Here is a 19,358-nt window from a genome sequence, read left to right as displayed (position 1 = left end):
CTCTCATCACAGACATCTTGGTGTCCAAGCCCCTAGAGTGATCTCCGTACTCTCCAACCCGGATGCCAGATAAGTGAAAACAGAAGTTAAGATTTAACTATGCCCATCTGATGTATTTAAAATTTATATAAGGGGACACCGGGTGGCTCAGCGGTTAAGCATCTGCCTTAGGCCCAGGGCATGATCCTGGGGTCCTGGGATCGAGTCCCGCATCAGGCTCCCTGCATGGAGCCTGTGTCTCTAACTGTGTGTCTTTCATGAATAAATAAGTAAAATCTTATAAATAAATTAATTTTAGATAATAGGGATCCAGACTTGATTCATTCCTGGGGCCGGCTTGTTCAACAAATTTGGAAGACATACAACATTGACACATTTACTGATAAATTGTGCATTGTGAGCTACATAATAAAACAGTTGCAATCTGACCTTAAAACATGGCAGTAGGAAGAAAATAAATGTTTTAAAAGATGAACACATTTCAAAAAACTTTAAAAATAAGAGATGAACACATTTCACTATCTCCCCTTTCCTAACCAAGTGAACATAATATGCTACACATTTCCAAAAATCAACCCCCAAAATTACACTTAAAGAGATTCTTCATCTCAAAGAACTAGGGCAAATCATAAGTAATGAAAAACATGGTCCATTCATAATAAAGTATGGGGCTGACCGCTGTAAGAAGACATTCAAACGCTGTCTCATGCATTTAGTCAAAGTGGATATTTTATTTCCCAAACCACCATTTGTCAAATAAACTGCAGAAACTATAAAGCTGAAGGATAAAACTTCAAATAAGAATTCATACTCCAAGCAAGTAAGAATCTTTTAATTTTTATTTCTAGGATACATTCATCTGGAACCTTTTTTGTTGCTTTACAATTTTCCCCCTAAGAGAAATGAATACAATAAAAATATAATCCAACTACCAGCAATGTTTGTAACCAGAAAAGAATCTAAAATCTCTGGTGTGATAATATAGGATTTTTTTAAAAAATATAAACTTCATACCAGAAATAAAGCCTGAATATTCTCTTTTTCTTTAAAAATATAATTTTTCCTTCTTAGCTCTTCCATGTAAATCTTATAATCAATCATTTAGTTCTACAGTCTATTTTTTAAACTAGTAATTTTAACACTATAGCAGTTTTTCCCTACTTTGTATCCTGTTCTGTAGTGTGACATCAACTAATAATTGCAGAAGTGTTTACAAAGAGAGATGCCACTAGGTTGTAGCAAGATTCTTCAAGATATACTGATCATTAAAAGAAAAAAAAATCCCCATTAGCAAACTGAAACCTACTTAACAAACTGCATTTTATTTATGAAATTAGAAAATGTGTATAAAGCACTTTTGCAAACTTTGTAAAGCTCTAATGGAAAACATTTTTATAATCTGTTTTACTACAAAGGCTGCTGACTGAGCTAGAATGTCAGGGACAGAAGGTTCTGTGAAGTCTTTTTGTTGTTGTTCTTAATTACTTACACTTGGGGAAGGAGAGATTATAAACTGCAAAGAAGCTAGGGGGATGGGTACAAGAATATCTCACAAAGATTGACTGGTTTGCAGTGATATGTGACTGTTTTTCTTAACCGAGAATAAAGACCAAAGGACATAGGAGTAGACCAATATTTTACACTAGACTGAGAAGTCAAGCCATTTGTCTCCAACTAGGAACCAGAAATAAGAGAAGTGAGGCTTTTCACCACTTCTGACTAGCTCGATGCAGAGCTTCATTACCTACAGTCCACTTTAAAAACAGTATTCCAAACCCAAACATAAATGGTCTGGGAATGGTTTCTTTAGTTTAGGAAAATAATCAAAAAGCCATAGATAACAACATACCTGAACCAGAGTTGACAGCTTTCCTACCTCTAAATAAATAGCATTGCCCTTAACAACTTTTTAGGGTATTATGTGTGTTACAGAAGTCAAGCAGAGAGCAAATTCTGGTAACAAAAATTATCCCAGGGAGGGCTTCCTTGTTTGCTAGAATGCAAAACAGATGTTAAGAGAAACTTCTTTCCATGAGCTATCCTAGTGAAACTAGAAAGGCTATGAAGACAGCCCCAGCAATGATGGGCTGCAGAAATCTGGTCATCTGTACCCAGATGGGATCAAAATAAAGTATCCTCAATTATCTAAAGGATGAGTGAACTGTCAAGAGGGACTGGGTCTGCGTTATTGCATTAAAAAGGCTTTGAGCAAGTCAGGCATGCTGGAAGAGGCTACCACTTGGGGCTTTGGAGCCTCCTTTCTAACAGTTTCGCAACAATCTTCTTCCATGGCTCTCTGGGAGCAGGCCTAGCTCAGCACAGGGAATGGGGCTACAAAGCACCTTATAACCTCTTTTGCCCCTCTAATGAGCTTACTCTTCTTACTGCCTTCTTTCCCCCAAGAGAATATTCAGGCCAATTTGTTTTTGTTTTTTCTGCATTAGTAAGATTAAACTAGCAATTTGGAATACCCTTAACTCTCATTGCATATTTCATATTAGTATATGATACCTTGAATAATAATGTAGAACTTTAATGTCTTTTACATAAGAATCAAACAAGCCTAGGCCATAGTTTGATGATTCTACATTAATAATATTTAGCTATGATATGTAAAAAACTACTTTTGCCAAGGTTTTAACTATTGGACTTTAAGCCAATTTCCATATTCCATGGGAAAGGTCATTTATATTAGAGTAACATGCCACGTTTTCTACGTACAACAACAAAGTAAGTTTTTTTTTAATGTACATATATTTTTTAACCAATACACTCCCTTTTACAGTCACACCTTCAGCCCAACATTTAAAATATAAACCCAAACTGTCAAGGAAAAAAGAACAGTGGACCAAATGACAGTATCGTTTAAATGTAACAATAATGCAAGAAAAGGTGACCATCAAGACTTAAAAAATAAACAGCATTGGAAATCTGCTCATATGCCTGTGTTCAGACATGAACCTCAAACAAAACAGATCCCACTATTAGACAACTCATTCCTTTCTCATTTACTCACTCCATGATGCATGTCTCACTATTTTTACTGAGGTCTATACAGTGATTAATTATCCTAAAGAGCGGAGATTAATATTCAATATACAGCCTCGTCCAGAACTGGCATATGCTCCCAACAATTGTTTTTGTATGCTCCCTGAATTATAAAACAGTCTAATTCTTTAGGAGCATAAAAAAGGGCTTACATCTATTCATATACATTGTGCATTAAATGTTACTAAGTTAAGACAGTAAAGTGGAAAAAGGAATAGAAGGGTACAGTAAATTTTCTTTAAAACAATTCCATTACATTAGATAGTACTGTCAATGATATGTATTTATTTTAACCAGGTTATGAAAAAAAGGAAAGAATTATTTATCAGAATTTGCATCCATTTCTTGGAGAAACTAATGATAAAACTTTAAATATACATATTTATTTGTATATTTATTTGAAGAATCTTTGGTAGCAATTGTGTTTCTTCCACATTATAGGACTTTTCAAAATAAATGTCAAAATTTATTTACTAATCAGCATATGAAAGATAAATTATGGTACTATTCTTTTGGTTTTCCTATAAACCCATTAACCTGCACTAATCATGCACTTAAACACAGTTATCTGTTTAACTTATGTACATATAAAATGAGAGACTAATACCAGAAAGAAATTAGACAGTAATGAGAATCAATGACAAAAACATAACAATGACAACTGTTCTTAAGTAATTTATTTTTAAATTATAAGATTTACAATGCTTTGATTATGCAAAATAGTATAATGGAAATTAAACCAAACTGATAAACCAAAAGAGAAAGAAAACTTACTTTTCTTGAATATCAGTACTTAAACCATTATTATAAGTATCTGATGTCCCAACCACGGCTTATGTAGACATAAGTATAATAACTTCAAATGTTTCACTTGTGGGTTTAATTTCTCATTTTCAACTTTTATGAACAGAAATGTAATTTATTTCAAATTCTATTATACCTATTATAGTGTTTATACTGCAACAGCAGCATCTCTCAGTGTGCAATCAAATGTGGAACACAGTTTTTAGCTTTCAGCCACAGACAGAAATTATACACTGTGTTCGGTACAACAGAGTACATTATATTAACCAGAGCATAGAGTTTAGTACATTTATTGCAGGGTTGGTACTTCTTTCCCTTTGAACTGAACCAGTTGAGCTTCTGAGATGACATATTACTGCTGTGGATAGTAAGACTGCTGTGGGGGCTGAGGGAAGGGGTATGAAGGCTGCTGGGGTCCTGGGTATGGAGCCTGTCCAGGGCTCTGGTGATACACTGGCGGATATGGCATATTATACTGGCCGTATGCATAAGGATTATAGCCCATGGGCATGGGCATTTGGCAATACCTGATAAAAAGAAAACAAACAAAAAAATGGATTGGTAAATCAAATACTGGAAAATGAAACATAACAATTATTCTAAAACCAAGTTTTTTTAAGAAAGTCATTTTTCTCTTTTTCTCAGTCCAGCAGACAACAGTAGGAAGAAAAAACAACTATTTCAAGGTACTTATTAGAGAAAAGTGTTCCTATCCTATTAATACTTGAGATGAAAGAATATAGAGTGTTTAATACTATCCCCAAAATAAGACTGTTGACGGAAATAAGACTATTCAACTGTTAACAAGGAATAAAAATGGGGATGCCTGGATGGCTCAGTGGTTGAGCGTCTTCCTTCAGCTCAGGACGTGATCCCAGAGTCCTGGAATCGAGTCCCTATTGGGCTCCCCCCCGCAGGGAGCTTGCTTCTCCCTCTGCCTATGTCTCTGCCTCTCTCTCATGAATAAATAAATATCTTTTTAAAAAATTTCTTTAACAAGGAATAAAAATGAGAACCCTCTTTTTAATGTAGCAACTTAAAATTCCTAATTCACAAGATTCAATATTCACTCTCATGCACATAAATTCACTGTTAACAAAGTTTTAATATTAATATTTCAAAGAATGTACTTACAAAGCAAAGTTTGGAGAACATCTTAAGAGGTAGTCAAATGTCTGGATTTTTAAGATTAAAAAATTATCACAAAGAAAGCTTTTCTTTAAAGAAAGCACATGCCATAATTAGATAGAGTCATGTTCAACAGTCTTTCAGAAAGCCAATGTTTCAAAGTACAGGTACATAAACAAGGCCTTATCTGTCTTGCTATGCTAAGTCCAGAAAAGGTGCCAATCCACTTATCACCAAAATAAAGATGACCAAGGAAACATATACTGCATTCCATAAAGAAGAGATGTATTTAAGATAAGCCCAGCACATAAAAATTAAAAACATAAACAAGAAATGGTCAAATTAGTGCCTATAACATTATTTTTATTTGTGTAAGCTGATAATGTAGCTTATTCATTCATGATACCTTCATTCAGAGAAGAGGTGACCCTGTTTTTAAAAGATTAACCGGTACTAGAAACATTAGTCAATTCATTCACATATGCAGTTTCAGCCTTACCCGGGATATCCTGGATAGGTAGGATATGGGGGTCCCTGGGCCTGTGGAGGGGGAGCTGCTGAGCCGGGAGCAGGTGATGGAGCTGGTGGGGCTGTGCCCGTCCCCACTGGAGCCGGAGCAGTAGCAGGAGGAGCTCGATTTGCTGGAAGCACAGGAGGTGGAGGCCGGGCTGGGGGTTGGGGCTTAGCAGGCTGTAAGAAAAAGTCAACACTGATGACAAAATGTTTCATGTTTCTGTCAAATTACAATTGCTATCAGTTAAAATAAATAAGAGCATATGAGAAACTCCAGAATCCAACCAAATATATTTCTAATTTCCATTTTTAAATGTTGACTTATTACTCTAGAAATGTATCATAGCTGAGGAGTAATTCTCTAATTTGTGTATATTCCACAGCTACTGCTCTCTTCCTGATGCCTAATATTTAATCATTTACTGCTTATTACTGCTCCCATCAATGGTTAGACGTTTGAGATGGGAGGAAGGAACAAATCAGGTACAGTTTATTACTATAATCTCCTCCTGGCCACAAATTTTTTATACAAACATTTCAAACACCCAAAAACTTAAAAGAATAGTATAATAAACAAGCACAGATTTACCAATTAAATACAGTAATTATTAACATTTGGCCATGTTTACTTTTATAGCTATGGCCATGTATTTATCAACCTACATATTTGCAGAACCATGTGAAAGTAAGTTGCAAACTTCATGACTAAAAACTGTAAAGCTAGGGATGCCCTGGGTGGCTCAGCGGTTTGGTGTCTGCCTTTGGCTCAGAGACTGATCCCAGATTCCCAGGATCGAGTCCCACATCGGGCTCCCTGCACGGAGCCTGCTTCTCCTCCCTCTGCCTATGTCTCTGCCTCTCTCTTTCTCATGAATAAATAAATAAAATCTTAAAAAAAAAAAAAACTGTAAAGTTCTAAAGACTGTACCATACAAGTCCTAATATTCTCTTACATAATCACAATACCATTTCACCCTAAGGAAATGAACAATTATTTCCTAATGTCATCGAGTATCCAATCCATATTCAAGTTTCCCTACTTGTCACCAAAAAAAGCTCTGAAATGAGTTTTTATGAACCAAGATCCAATAGAGGTTCATGTAGTGTGATTATTATGAATCTTTCGTCTCTTTTAAACCAGAATGCCCCACACCTATTTTTTTCTTTCCATGACACTCACTTTTAGAAAAGACAAAGTCAAATGTCTCACTTCTTATTTTATCACTGTATTTGCTATAAACTGAAAGGTAGTTCTAAAGATTTGACTAAGGGGATCCCTGGGTGGCGCAGCGGTTTGGCGCCTGCCTTTGGCCCAGGGCGCGATCCTGGAGACCCGGGATCGAATCCCACGTCGGGCTCCCGGTGCATGGAGCCTGCTTCTCCCTCTGCCTGTGTCTCTGCCTCTCTCTCTATCTCTCTGTGACTATCATAAATAAATAAAAAAAATAAAAAAAAATAAAAAAAAATTAAAAGGGATCCCTGGGTGGCGCAGCGGTTTGGCGCCTGCCTTTGGCCCAGGGCGCGATCCTGGAGACCCGGGATCGAATCCCACATCAGGCTCCCGGTGCATGGAGCCTGCTTCTCCCTCTGCCTGTGTCTCTGCCTCTCTTTCTCTCTCTGTGACTATCATAAATAAATAAAAAATTTAAAAAAAAATAAAAAATAAAAAATAAAGATTTGACTAGATTCAAGTTAAACCTTTTCTGGCACGAATTCATGAATGATGCTGAGTTATATTACAAAACATCAGAAGGTTGGTCACCTGATGAAAACGGGTAACCATCGGATCTTTCCAATGTAAAGCCTCCTGTTTTATCTTACAGCGAGCAAGCAAACTTTAAAAACTGTGGTTGCTATTTTTTATATTCCCCAAATGAATGAGACCATATAATGTTTGTCCTTCTCCAATTGACTTATTTCACTCAGCATAATACCCTCCAGTTCCATCCATATCGAAGCAAATGGTGGGTATAAAAAATAGTGAAAGGGAATAAAGGGGAAAGGAGAAAAAATGAGAGGGAAATATCAGAAAGGGAGACAGAACATGAAAGACTCCTAACTCTGGGAAACGAACTAGGGGAGGTGGAAGGGGAGGTGGGCGGGGGGTGGAGGTGACTGGGTGACGGGCACTGAGGTGGGCACTTGACGGGATGAGCACTGGGTGTTATTCTGTATGTTGGCAAATTGAACACCAATAAAAAATAAACTTATGAAGAAAAAAAAAAATGTGGTTGCTTACTAACCGGCATGGTTCTTGGCGCTGGTGTTGGAGGAGCTGGCGCGTGTCCCCCTGCTGGAGAAGACTGGTATGCAGGTGTAGGAATTGAAGGAGCACTAGGTTCTCTGGCGATGCTTTGTTGCAAGTCCCTTATTAAAGACACAAGTGTTAGGAATTAACAATTTTAAAAAACAACACATATAAAATACCAGGTCTTTTCAAAACTTTTCTTCTCTTTACATATGAAACAGAAAATAGACTCAAAACAATGATGGTATTTTAAAATATACATTTCGGTTCTTGACTAGAACTAAATTAAATCTTTTTTCCTAGTATTCAATAAAATGAAGTTAGTTCTTTTTCTATTTCTGAAGGACTAGGAAAAAAGGTAAACTTTTTCAGAGATCACAGTTATAGCTGGAGTAAGGAACACGTCAAACTGGGAAAGCATTTTAAAAGACTGCCTACTCTCTAGTAAGAAGTCATCCTCTAGATGGGAAACTCCTAACATAACTAACTAGCCTATCTAAAAGTTATCAGAAAACCACAACTGCTCACAGTCAGCTAGCTATATATAGCATATTGGTGTTTACAGAAAACAAAACACAACAGGTGAGAAAGCTAACCTATTCAAACCATTATGCAAATTTCTTGAGGAAAATTTTCTGAAGATATTAAAGAAACGCAGCACTGAGATATTTTATGTTAAAACATAGATCATGGGGTGCCTGGGTGGCTCAGTCAGTTAAGCGTCTGCCTTCAGCTCAAGTCATGATCCCAAGTCCTGGGATCAAGACCCACATCAGGCTCCCTGCTCAGCAGGTAATCTGCTTCTTCCTCTCCCTCTGCCCCTCCCCCTGCTCTTGAGAGCTCTCTCTCAAATAAATAAATAAAATCTTTAAAAAGAAGATACCTCATAATCTATAACTAAGGTAAATGCATAAGATTGTTGAAAGGACTATTAAAATTTAGTATTAAAATTTAGAAAAATATTTTAAAGTCCCCTCTAATAATACATTGGAATCCATCCCAAAATCTCACTAACCAAAACCCTAAGGTAAAATGCACTCTATGGGGACGCCTGGGTGGCTCAGCGGTTAAGTGTCTGCCTTGAGCTCAGGGCGTGCTTGTGGGTTCCTGGGATCGAATCCCACATCAGGCTCCCTGCGAGGAGTCTGCTTCTCCTTCTGTCTGTGTCTCTGACTCTCTTTGTGTGCCTCTCGTGAATAAATAAAATATTTTTTTAAAAATACACCCCATGAAACACATGGTATTGATCAACTTCTACTTGCACTGATTCATATAAACAGATAAGTAAATGTGGCAAGCCGTGTAAGTGTCTGCAACAACACCTGTTGCCGAGGTAACAATTAACTGCAACTCCCAGACCATGCTTTCACTCTCAAATCAGTCACTCTCTGTATAAAGAAAGCTAATACACATTTATCAAGAAACCAAAAATACTTCTTAACTTTTGAAGTTTATAATAAGTGCTTACAACATAAAGTTTTTAATCAATATTAAAATTCAAAAAGGTCACATGTTGAAATAATGTATGCATATATCTCATATACACTAAATATATTTAATCATATTGAAATTTTTATTTTGTTATAATTCATATAATTACAATTAGTTAATTAGATATTTGAGTATATTAAAAATATATCTAACATATGTAATTATATCATAAAACCTTAACATAATATTTTTATCTTTGGTAAACTCCAGAGATGGTTGCAATAGACAACAAACTTACAGGACAAAAGAAAATTTCCTATATAACTCAAAGTTATTAAATCATGAGACTAATGTCATAAACAAAAAACACGAAATAAAATCCTACTAGTATTTCGATGCCAACAACCATCATTACTGACATCAGTTTTAAATCATTAGTGAAAAGAAGGTAAAGTTCAGAGTAAAATATTTACTCTTTTTGCATACTTACTATAAAGAAGACATATAAGTCATGAAGAAAATGAAAATTAAAACCACAATGAAATAACACTACACACCACCAGAACAGCTAATGGCAAAAATATAGAGCAACCAACTCTCATACACTACTAGTAGAAATATAAATTAGTACAACCACTTTGGAAAACCAGTAGTTTCAACTGAAGTTCAATATGCATATATACCGTCTCACCTAGCAATCTCACTCTTAGATATATACCCAACAGCACCACATGTATCTGCTCAGGATCTAAAACTAGTCCATGTGGCTATTAAACACATGAAATGTGGCCTGTGTGAACTGAGACATACTATAAGGGGAAATTACACACCAGATTTCCAAGACTTAGTCTGAAAAAAAGTAAAATATATCATATATAATTTTTATAATTATATGCTTAAATTATAATATTTTGGGTATTACCAGCCTAAACAAAATATATTTTTGAAGTTAACTTTACCTATTTGGCTTTTAAAATGTGGCTACTGGAAATTTTAAATGGCGTATGTTACTGCATAGTACTTTCACTACACAGATGAAGCTTTATTTATTTCATCAGCCCTGGACATTTGGTTTTGTTTCTCTTCTTTACCAGCAAAACTGAAGATTTATGTTTTAGAACATTCATGCTCACACTAGTCATAATATAGTGGCCAAAACTACGTACTACTCCAATAACAACAGTAGAATATATATGTAGCTCATGGCATATTCACACAATGAAATATGCCCAAATATGAAAATTAAAGATAAAAAAAAAAGAAAACTAAAGATATACAACTACACACAACTGTATGGTGAGTCTCACGAACACAATGCTGACTGTAGACTAGTTACAAAGAGTACATGTGATTCCACTAATATACAGTGCAGAATAGGAGAAACTCATCTACATTCTCAGAGTAAGAACAATGGTTGCCCTGGGGAAAGTAGGTAATGACTGCATGGATGCATGGATGATGCTCCTGTGGTGCTGAGAATGTTCTGTGAATTGATCTAAGCACTTGATGCATTGCTGTATTCAGTTTGTCAAAGTTCAGTAAGATGTACGCTTATGTATACTTTTGTTGTGTTTTTATTTTACAGTCAATAAACATGCTTTAAGGAACTTAGGCCCTCAGCATTAAGAGTGATTTTAACAAAATAAACTATAAAAGCTAATGTTATGTCTATTCAGCCTACTTTCCCATCCTTCATTTACGTTTTCATCACTAAGCTAAAACCACTTGACAAGTAGATGACTATCTCAGAACTGATTTTGTTCATAGTATAAATATAGAAATACACATGCAAATAGTAACAACCTAATTTTCAAGCTAGAGATATGAATTATGAAATATTTGAAAATGAAAATATCCCCAAATTTCTTCCTAAGCCATAAACTCCTATTACACTACACAATTCTAAAAACAGGTATGTTAGCCTATAATACACTGAAGATTTAAGTGGAGAAACTAACAGTACATACAACTAGAAAGTATATTATCATGGACAATAAAATGATTCCAACGAGGGGTTGGCAAAACTTTTTGTGTAGAGAGCCAGACAGCAAGTATTTTCGGCTTTACAGAATATAAGGACTCTGTCACACACACAAGAATGCTGCTGTTAGTGCAAAGCTATCCATAGAAAATACGTAAAACATGAAGAACATGGATGTGTTCTGGTAAAACTTTACAAAAATAAGCAGCGGGCTTGACTTGACCTGGACAGTGTAGTTTGCCAACCTCTAAGAAATCTTTTTTGGCTCTCACTTGGTCCTGAGCTACAGAATTTAACGGTCCTATACAATCATCTCAATGGCAGCTGCTTATCTGGATGAAGGAAAGGAAAGGGGGCAAAAGGTCTTGCTCCAAGGCCCTCACCCTGCTTGCATCTGAGCCAGATCCATCTTTGTTTTACAAACCAGACATCTCTGTAAGACGAAGCTTGAGCAAAGGGTCCTATAGCTTTTTTTTTTTTTTTAAGATGGGCAGCAGGGAATGTATCTGAAAATTCGACTGTACAGTCAGAAAAATAAAAATCAGACTTGGATGAGGCTATAAAAACTTATGAAGTTCCATTAATTCTTTAATTTCACATAACTTTCTGAAAAGGTAATGTGTTCACTTGCTTCAAAAACTAAAGAGTGAAAGACTCTTGTCTGCAAGTTCCCACTCCACCACTCACACCCCCAGATCCACACTATTCTTCCTTATGAAACTGACCAGAGCTTCCTGACACAAAAATAAACCAATTCAAATGTATATTTTAGTTTCTCCCTTTTTACACAAAAAAGCATACTTTATACTGTTCTGTACCTTTCTTCTTTACCATAACTATAACAAGACTAATCATAACAAGACTAAATTTGGAGGGGTTTTTTTAAACCTCAGAAATCATTTAAAAAAGCACTTTGATTAAGGTTTAGTAGAAAAACTGTAAAAACAACACTGCTCTTTCTTAGGAGGTGGAGAGAGGTAGCTCTTTGATCATTTCTCCAACAACTTCTATGAAGAACAGTTTAAATGTGAACAGAGGTGAATAACGGTTGGGTTAGCTGTGGGGCTCAAGAAAGACTTGTGAATAGAAGAGTCTTGAGTTCTTCCCTTTCATGACTAATGAGCATATTGGTTCTGTATACACGTGCAGGAGAGTCTGACTGGATATAAAATCCTTGGTTCTTACTTGCTTCCCTTGAGCTCCAGTAGCGATCACTCCTCTCTCCTCTAGCATGCAGTGCTATGAGCCTAAACTTTTCACCTTTTCATAAATGGACTTCATCTTTTTGCCCAATTGCCTAAAAGGATTCTGCCATTATCTTTTAAGGCTAATAATACGCCTTCGTGTTGACAGTTCTTATTCATTTTTCCTGACCATAAAATATATCTTCTCAACAAGCCTTTGCTTATTTTAGGAAAATATTCTTGAGTAATACTGTTAAATATTTCTTCTGTTCATGGTTTTGGTTTCTCTTCTTTCAGGGGAATTCAATTTTGCATATATTTGAATCTTCCTTGCCCATCATCTTCTCACTAATCTTTTTTATTTATTTATTTATTTATTTATTTGCTTTGGCTTTATTTTCTTTGATTTCCTCTTTTCTAATATGTGTTCCTGTATCTTCTTCACTGTCTATTCTCCTTTTTGCTCCTTCCCATTTCATCTTGTATTAGTGATGGTTTTGTTCTTCTCTCTTCTACTTGTTTCCTGAAACCTGACACTTCACATTTTATCATGTCCTATCTCCTTACCATCTTTGGCTCTGGCATTTCTGTGTATCATATTCCTGAGAGTGATTGCTTCCTAACCCCCTTTTTTTTTTTAATTCATGATGAAATATCCATTCAGAATTTTCATCTGTTCTATGATGTTATTCTGGTGAATATTCTCCATCTATTAGGTTTTATTAAAATTTTGTTCATTTTTTTCACCTTTTTTAAGAATATCTCTGTACCAATGCTATGTCAACTCTACTGGTCACTCAGCATGGAATGAGCCCTATCTGTTCCAGCTTTCTCAGCAGGCTCCTTCAGAAGGGCAATAAGCTGATGTTTTCTAAGCTATTCGCCGTGTCTACCCAATATTCCGTACCTTCAGTTTTATATGTAAGGAACCTATTTGCTATTTCAAAGTAAACTACTTATGTTTATTGGCATTTCTGAGATCTGATATCCTGAACTGTCATGTTGTCACTTCTGTAACGTCAGTGTGCTTCCGACACCTAAAGTTTCTACTCCTTTTTGTTTATTCTCAGATCATGCAGCTTGCTTATTGCTTTGGAAATGTCCAGGAGGAAAGGAAGGAAATTCCTACCTCATACTGCCAAGTTCATCACCCAAAGTCTCCACGTACAACTTTTCAAAAGAAAAGTACTCTACAATTTGATACACAAAATAAACTTACTTTAAGAGTTCATCTCTTTCTGTCTTCCGTGCAAACACTATATCACTGCATTTGTTCTGGAATCTGACCAAGATTTCAGTCAGCTCATTGTAAAACTGTAAGCAAAGAAGAAATACAAGTAATAAACCAGAACAATTTTTTAATCTAAAGAGGACACAATCTAAAGCTCATTTGTTAATCACGACTAAAGCTAAGGAACTAAAATCCTCTTTAGGAGATAGTCATACTATGGAGATTCACCTTTATATTAAATACGATCTAATATTCCTAAAAAAATAAAAATAAATCATTTCTAGAGAACACGTGTCATCAAAAATTAAGTGGAACAAATTATAAGTTTCATGATCATGAGTATGCTCTCAATCGCTAAAGAAAAGTCAATTACTTAATAAAGACATGAAACCTATTAAGTGAAAGGATTAGATTTGCACATTCACTTCAGAAATACAAGCATCACTTCAGAAACCCTCAGAAGTACTTCCAAAGGCTCTCTGAAGAGTTTTCTCAGCTTATCTATTTCAACAAAGCGTTTTAAATCAAATTAAAATGGTGTCTTAGGAATGCCTGGGTGGCTCAGTGGTTGGGCTTCTGCCTTTGGCTCAGGGCATGGTCCCAGGGTCCCAGGATCAAGTCCCACACTGGGCTCCCTGCATGGAGCCTGCTTCTCCCTCTACCTGTGTTTCTGCCCCTCTCTCTCTCTCTGTCTCTCTCATGAGTAAATAAATAAAATCTCAATAAAATAAATTAATAAAATAAAATAATATAAAATAAAATAAGTGTCTTATTCTTCTATTTCCAAGGCTTTGTAGTATTTCTACCCGCTCTTCAGAGGCCTTTACTTTATATCCACTGTATTTGTATCAAGATAACTTTATTCAATAATCATTATAGAGTTGAAACACAAGGTATCATGTATCTGAAAAACTTAAAAACCACTTGTTCCCTCAAAAGCAAAGTCAATGGTAAAAACAAATATAATCATTCCCCCAAGCTATTAAGGAAAGGCAAAAAATAATTAACAATTTAGTAGGCACCCTGAGACTCAGGCAGATCACAAGTCTACTATTATCCATTAGCACCATCAGCACAGAGTATAAAGGCTATACCCTCTCCTCTCTTCCCCATCACAGATCAGCTTTGACTACTCCCGTTCCCTCATAATCCACTCAAATTACTCAATTTCTACGGTGCCTGGGTGGTTCAGTCGATTAAGCATCTGACTCTTGATTTCAGCTCAGGTCATGATGTCAGGGTTGTCAGATGCCCCATGTTGGGCTCTATGCCCAGCACAGAGTCTGCTTGTCCTTCTTCCTACCCCTCCCATGAGCCCCTCCCCACTGCTTCACTCGAGCAAGCTCTCTTCCCTCTCAAATAAATAAAATCTTTTTAAAAAGTTTTTTTATTAGTCAACTTTCTTTCTTTTCTTTCCCCCCACAAAGTATCACTAGCTTCTGACATCTCTATACCAGTTTTCTTTACCTGAAATTCCTATACCCTCTTTCTGCCTGGTAAAATATACAATTCATTCTTCAAACAGCCCCATGAAATATCACCACCTTCATAAGCTTTCTCTCACTTATAACAAGCCTCTCAGAAGCAAAAGTCATTAAAAACTAGGAAGTTCAAGAATAATGTCCAACTAGAAACATTAGTTAACTTCTCAAACCATATTTTCCCAGCTGTACTGCTTAACTGTTTTTTTTGTACTTCATACCTTTGTGCCCTCCTTCAAATTAGCTACAAGTTCAACAAAGTTGTCATATGCGGTAGCTAAATTCTTCAAAACTTCTTCTCTTAAGTTAGCTTCATTATTAGATTGCTTCATTTTTGAAAATTCTTGGTGTGAGACCTTGTTAAAAGAAAGATTTATGTATTTACATTTATTTACCAAATTAATAGAGTTCACAATATTTTTGATACTTTTCTAACTATATACAAAAATCATATATGATTACATGCTGAAATTAGTTGAAATTTACAGAATATAATATTCTTTAGTGGTAACACAGTACTTTAAACCTTTTCTGAAAGTAAAAATACCACAAATTCAGCAAGAAACAAAACATAACCAATAATGATTAGATTTCTATTAATATGTAGCACTTACAAAAAACAAAATCCTAAACAGATATTTAGTCCAGGTTTATCCTTCCTGTGATTTAAACATAAATCTTACTAAAGCATATAAATTTTACCTGAACATTTTTAAGAAGTTCTTCCTGTTTCTTTAGAGATTCTTGGACTTTAGTTGTAAGACCTCCATAGATTCGATCCAGTTCAGTGACAGAAAGAGCTTCCTCATTTATGACACCATCTTGAGCCAAAGCAGTCAAAAATTTGCTTGTCATGTCAAAATTCACTGATTTCAGGTCATTCTCCAGCCCTTCTCTTTCCTTCTTTACTTCATCGAGATTTGTCAATAAGGATTTTAAGACATTTACAACCTAAACAATTAAAATAAAATACAAAAATCCCTTCATTTAATTGCCCAAAAAAACCCAGAAGCCAATTTCCAGAAGGGAATAATATACAAAGGTTCACTTAGGGTCAGATGATTTCTCAGACAGCCAAGCATCAATTGTACATCAGGTTTACTTAGATACAGTCATTATACCTTTAGTGAACTCAGCTTGGAACAGCAGGCAGCAATTATGATAACAGTAGCGAGCACAATGATTTACTATGTGCCAGGGACTATCCTAAACACTTCACAAATATAATTTAATATAATCCTTCCAATATCCCATCGGGTATGTATTTATTCCTTCTACTCCACAGATGCAGAAACTGGATCTCAGAAAAGTTATGCCTAAGGTTACACCGCTACTAAAGGAGCAGAAGCAAAATCTGAGATCTAAGTCAGCCTAACTCCAAAAATCAACCTCTTAACCACTCTATACTATATACCATGTCCCTGTCATGGCTTCAAGGTAGAAGAACATATATTTTTGTGAACTAAGGAGATACCCTATTTTTCCCAACTAAGGAGACACATGGAGAGACACTGGTAGCTATAAGGTATATGTTTATTTTATACACTGGGAGAGGAAGAGAGAAAAGAGAGTTCTTGTACATCTCTTCATATCATTAAGAGTTTTGCATCTGATTCAGCCCAGGCAGTCTCTAGCACCCACATGATTCATAAACAACCCTGTAGAGTAACAGTGTTACAGTGCCCAAGTGCCTTCCAATGCCACTCACAAGCTGCCCCCTTTCACATTCACATCTCTGCACTTTTGCTAGGGCCACCAGGGAGAACAGCAACTCCAATCCCTGTACTGTACTGTGCTTTGCCCTGATGATGCTCAAGAAGGTAAGCTGATGGGAAACACAAAGGAAAAAGGGGACACCCATGAACTCCATCTACATCTATCTTCTTACTGTGGCATTTCCAAATCCAATGGATATCCCCATCTACTGCCTGTTTTTAAGCATTTCTGTCCTTTGGAAAGTCTTCCTTTGAGAAAACTAAAGACCTGAGGAAAAATCTAAAATTTCTTCCAAATTTTGGCCTGTTTACCACCCATATCTGCTAAGTGTCCTATCTTAAATTCACCACCTTTAACATCCACTGTAGTGGAAAGAACTGTGACTCCTAGAGGTCAAGAAGCCTCAAGCCCCAGACCCTCTCAACAGAAGAAAGAAGAGAAAAAAATCACACCTAGATGGAGATGCCAAGTCTGCTTCAGGGATCTAGTGGAATCTGATGTTCAACAATGTACATCAAAATCTTGTTTCCAAATGACTTCCAAGATAGATCATTAAATGAAAATAAAAGGTGCAAAAGCTACATATAGCATATTGCATTCTGAGTAAGAGAGAAAGGAAATCAGAAACAGACATGCACACATAATATATTATGTATATATGTAGGCATATGTATTTTTTACAAAAGGGAAAGCACTAAGGACAAAACCAGAAACTAATAAATAAGGTTGCTTATAGAGAGTGGATGGGAACAAGATGGAAAGAACAGAGATGAGATTTCTCTGCATGCACCTTTTGAATCATGAATTTTTACACATTCAAAACACAAAATTAGGAGGGAGGGGCAAGATGGCAGAAGAGTAGGGTCCCCAAGTCACCTGTCCCCACCAAATTACCTAGATAACCTTCAAATCATCCTGAAAATCTACGAATTCGGCCTGAGATTTAAAGAGAGAACAGCTGGAATGCTACAGTGAGAAGAGTTTGCGCTTCTATCAAGGCAGGAAGAAGGGGAAAAAAGAAATAAAGAAACAAAAGGCATCCAAGGGGGAGGGACCCTGCGAGGAACCGGGCCTGCCCGAGGCCAGTGCCCCCAGGACAGGAAAGCTCCGTCCCAGAGAAGCAGGAGCTTCACCAATCTTCCCGGCTCTCCCGGGGAGTTAGAGCAAGACCCCAGGAGGGAGGGGATGCCCTCGGGCTCCCTGGGACACTAACAGAACACCTGCGCCCCGGGGGGAGAGTGCGCCGAGCTCCCTAAAGGGCTGCGGCGGGCACACGGCTTGACCTGGGAGCAGCTCGGAGGGGCTCGGGCGGCGGCTCCACGGAGGGGGCTGCGGGGCGGGAGCACGAATCCAACAGCGCAGGCCCCGGAGCACAGGGCGCTGGAGACACAGCCCAGGATCCGCCTCCCTCCGGGACAGGCAGAGGCCGGGAGGACCCAGGACAGCAAGGACGCCCCTGCCCCGAGCTGAGCAGATCAGCAGCCCTGCCCCGGAGCCTCCAGGCCCTGCAGATGGAGAGCCCTGGAGTTACTCTGGGAGCTGACTCCAGGGCTCCAGAGCTGGCCCCGCCACTGTGGTTGTTCCTCCTGGGGCCTCACGGGGTAAACACCCCCACCAAGCCCTGCACCAGGCAGGGGGCAGAGCAGCTCCCCCCAAGTGCTCACACCTGAAAATAAGCACAACAGACCTCTCCCCCAGAAGACCAGCTAGACGGACAAGTTCCAGGGGAAGTCAACAGACTTAAAGTATATAGAATCAGAAGATACTCCCCCGTGTTTTATTGGGTTTTTTGTTTTTTGGTTTTCTGGGTTTTTTGTCTTTCTTTTTTTTTTGCTTTTGATTTCTGTTTGCTTCCCCCACCCTTTTCTTTTCGCTTTCTTTCTTTTTCTTTCTCTTTTTCTTCTTTTTTTTTCTTCCTTTTATCTTTTTTCTTTTTCTATTTTCTTTCCTTCTTTCTCTCCTCTCTTTTTCTCCTTTTCCCAATACAACTTGTTTTTGGCCACTCTGCAGTGAGCAAAATGACTAGAAGGAAAACCTCACCTCCAAAGAAAGAATCAGAAACCGTCCTCTCTCCCACAGTTATAAAATTTGGATTACAATTCAATGTCAGAAAGCCAATTCAGAAGCACTATTATAAAGCTACTGGTGGCTCTAGAAAAAAGCATAAAGAACTCAAGAGACTTCATGACTGCAGAATTTAGATCCAATCAGGCAGAAATTAAAAATCAATTGAATGAGATGCAATCCAAACTAGAAGTCCTAACGATGAGGGTTAACGAGGTGGAAGAATGAGTGAGTGACATAGAAGACAAGTTGATGGCAAAGAGAGAAACTGAGGAAAAAAGAGACAAACAATTAAAAGACCATGAGGATAGATTAAGGGAAATAAATGACAGCTTGAGGAAGAAAAACCTACGTTTAATTGGGGTTCCCGATGGCGCCAAAAGGGCCAGAGGGCCAGAATATGTATTTGAACAAATCATAGCTGAAAACTTTCCTAATCTGGGAAGGGAAACAGGCATTCAAATCCAGGAAATAGAGAGATCCACCCCTAAAATCAATAAAAACCATTCAACACCTCCACATTTAATAG

The 19,358-nt window shown here is 37.1% G+C and overlaps 1 protein-coding gene across 2 annotated transcripts in view; it reads right to left on the bottom strand.

The window, feature by feature from the left end:
• Nucleotides 1–821: 821 nt before the first annotated feature.
• LOC121478756 (programmed cell death 6 interacting protein) overlaps nt 822–19,358 on the bottom strand; it is an 84,462-nt gene continuing 65,925 nt past the window's right edge. For both annotated transcript variants that reach the window (XM_041734031.1, XM_041734032.1), the window contains exons 13-18: nt 15,752–16,000; nt 15,271–15,405; nt 13,557–13,651; nt 7,737–7,860; nt 5,480–5,670; nt 822–4,379 (exon numbers count right to left, since the gene is read on the bottom strand). In XM_041734031.1, coding sequence (XP_041589965.1) covers nt 4,205–4,379; nt 5,480–5,670; nt 7,737–7,860; nt 13,557–13,651; nt 15,271–15,405; nt 15,752–16,000 — 969 coding nt within the window. In that variant the 3' untranslated portion in view covers nt 822–4,204. The remainder of the gene's footprint in view (nt 4,380–5,479; nt 5,671–7,736; nt 7,861–13,556; nt 13,652–15,270; nt 15,406–15,751; nt 16,001–19,358) is intronic.

Source organism: Vulpes lagopus, chromosome 19, assembly GCF_018345385.1.
Source record: "Vulpes lagopus strain Blue_001 chromosome 19, ASM1834538v1, whole genome shotgun sequence".
Classification (NCBI taxonomy): domain Eukaryota; kingdom Metazoa; phylum Chordata; class Mammalia; order Carnivora; family Canidae; genus Vulpes; species Vulpes lagopus.
Note: the sequence above shows the minus strand (reverse complement) of the source record. Positions and strands in the feature narration are given on the sequence as shown.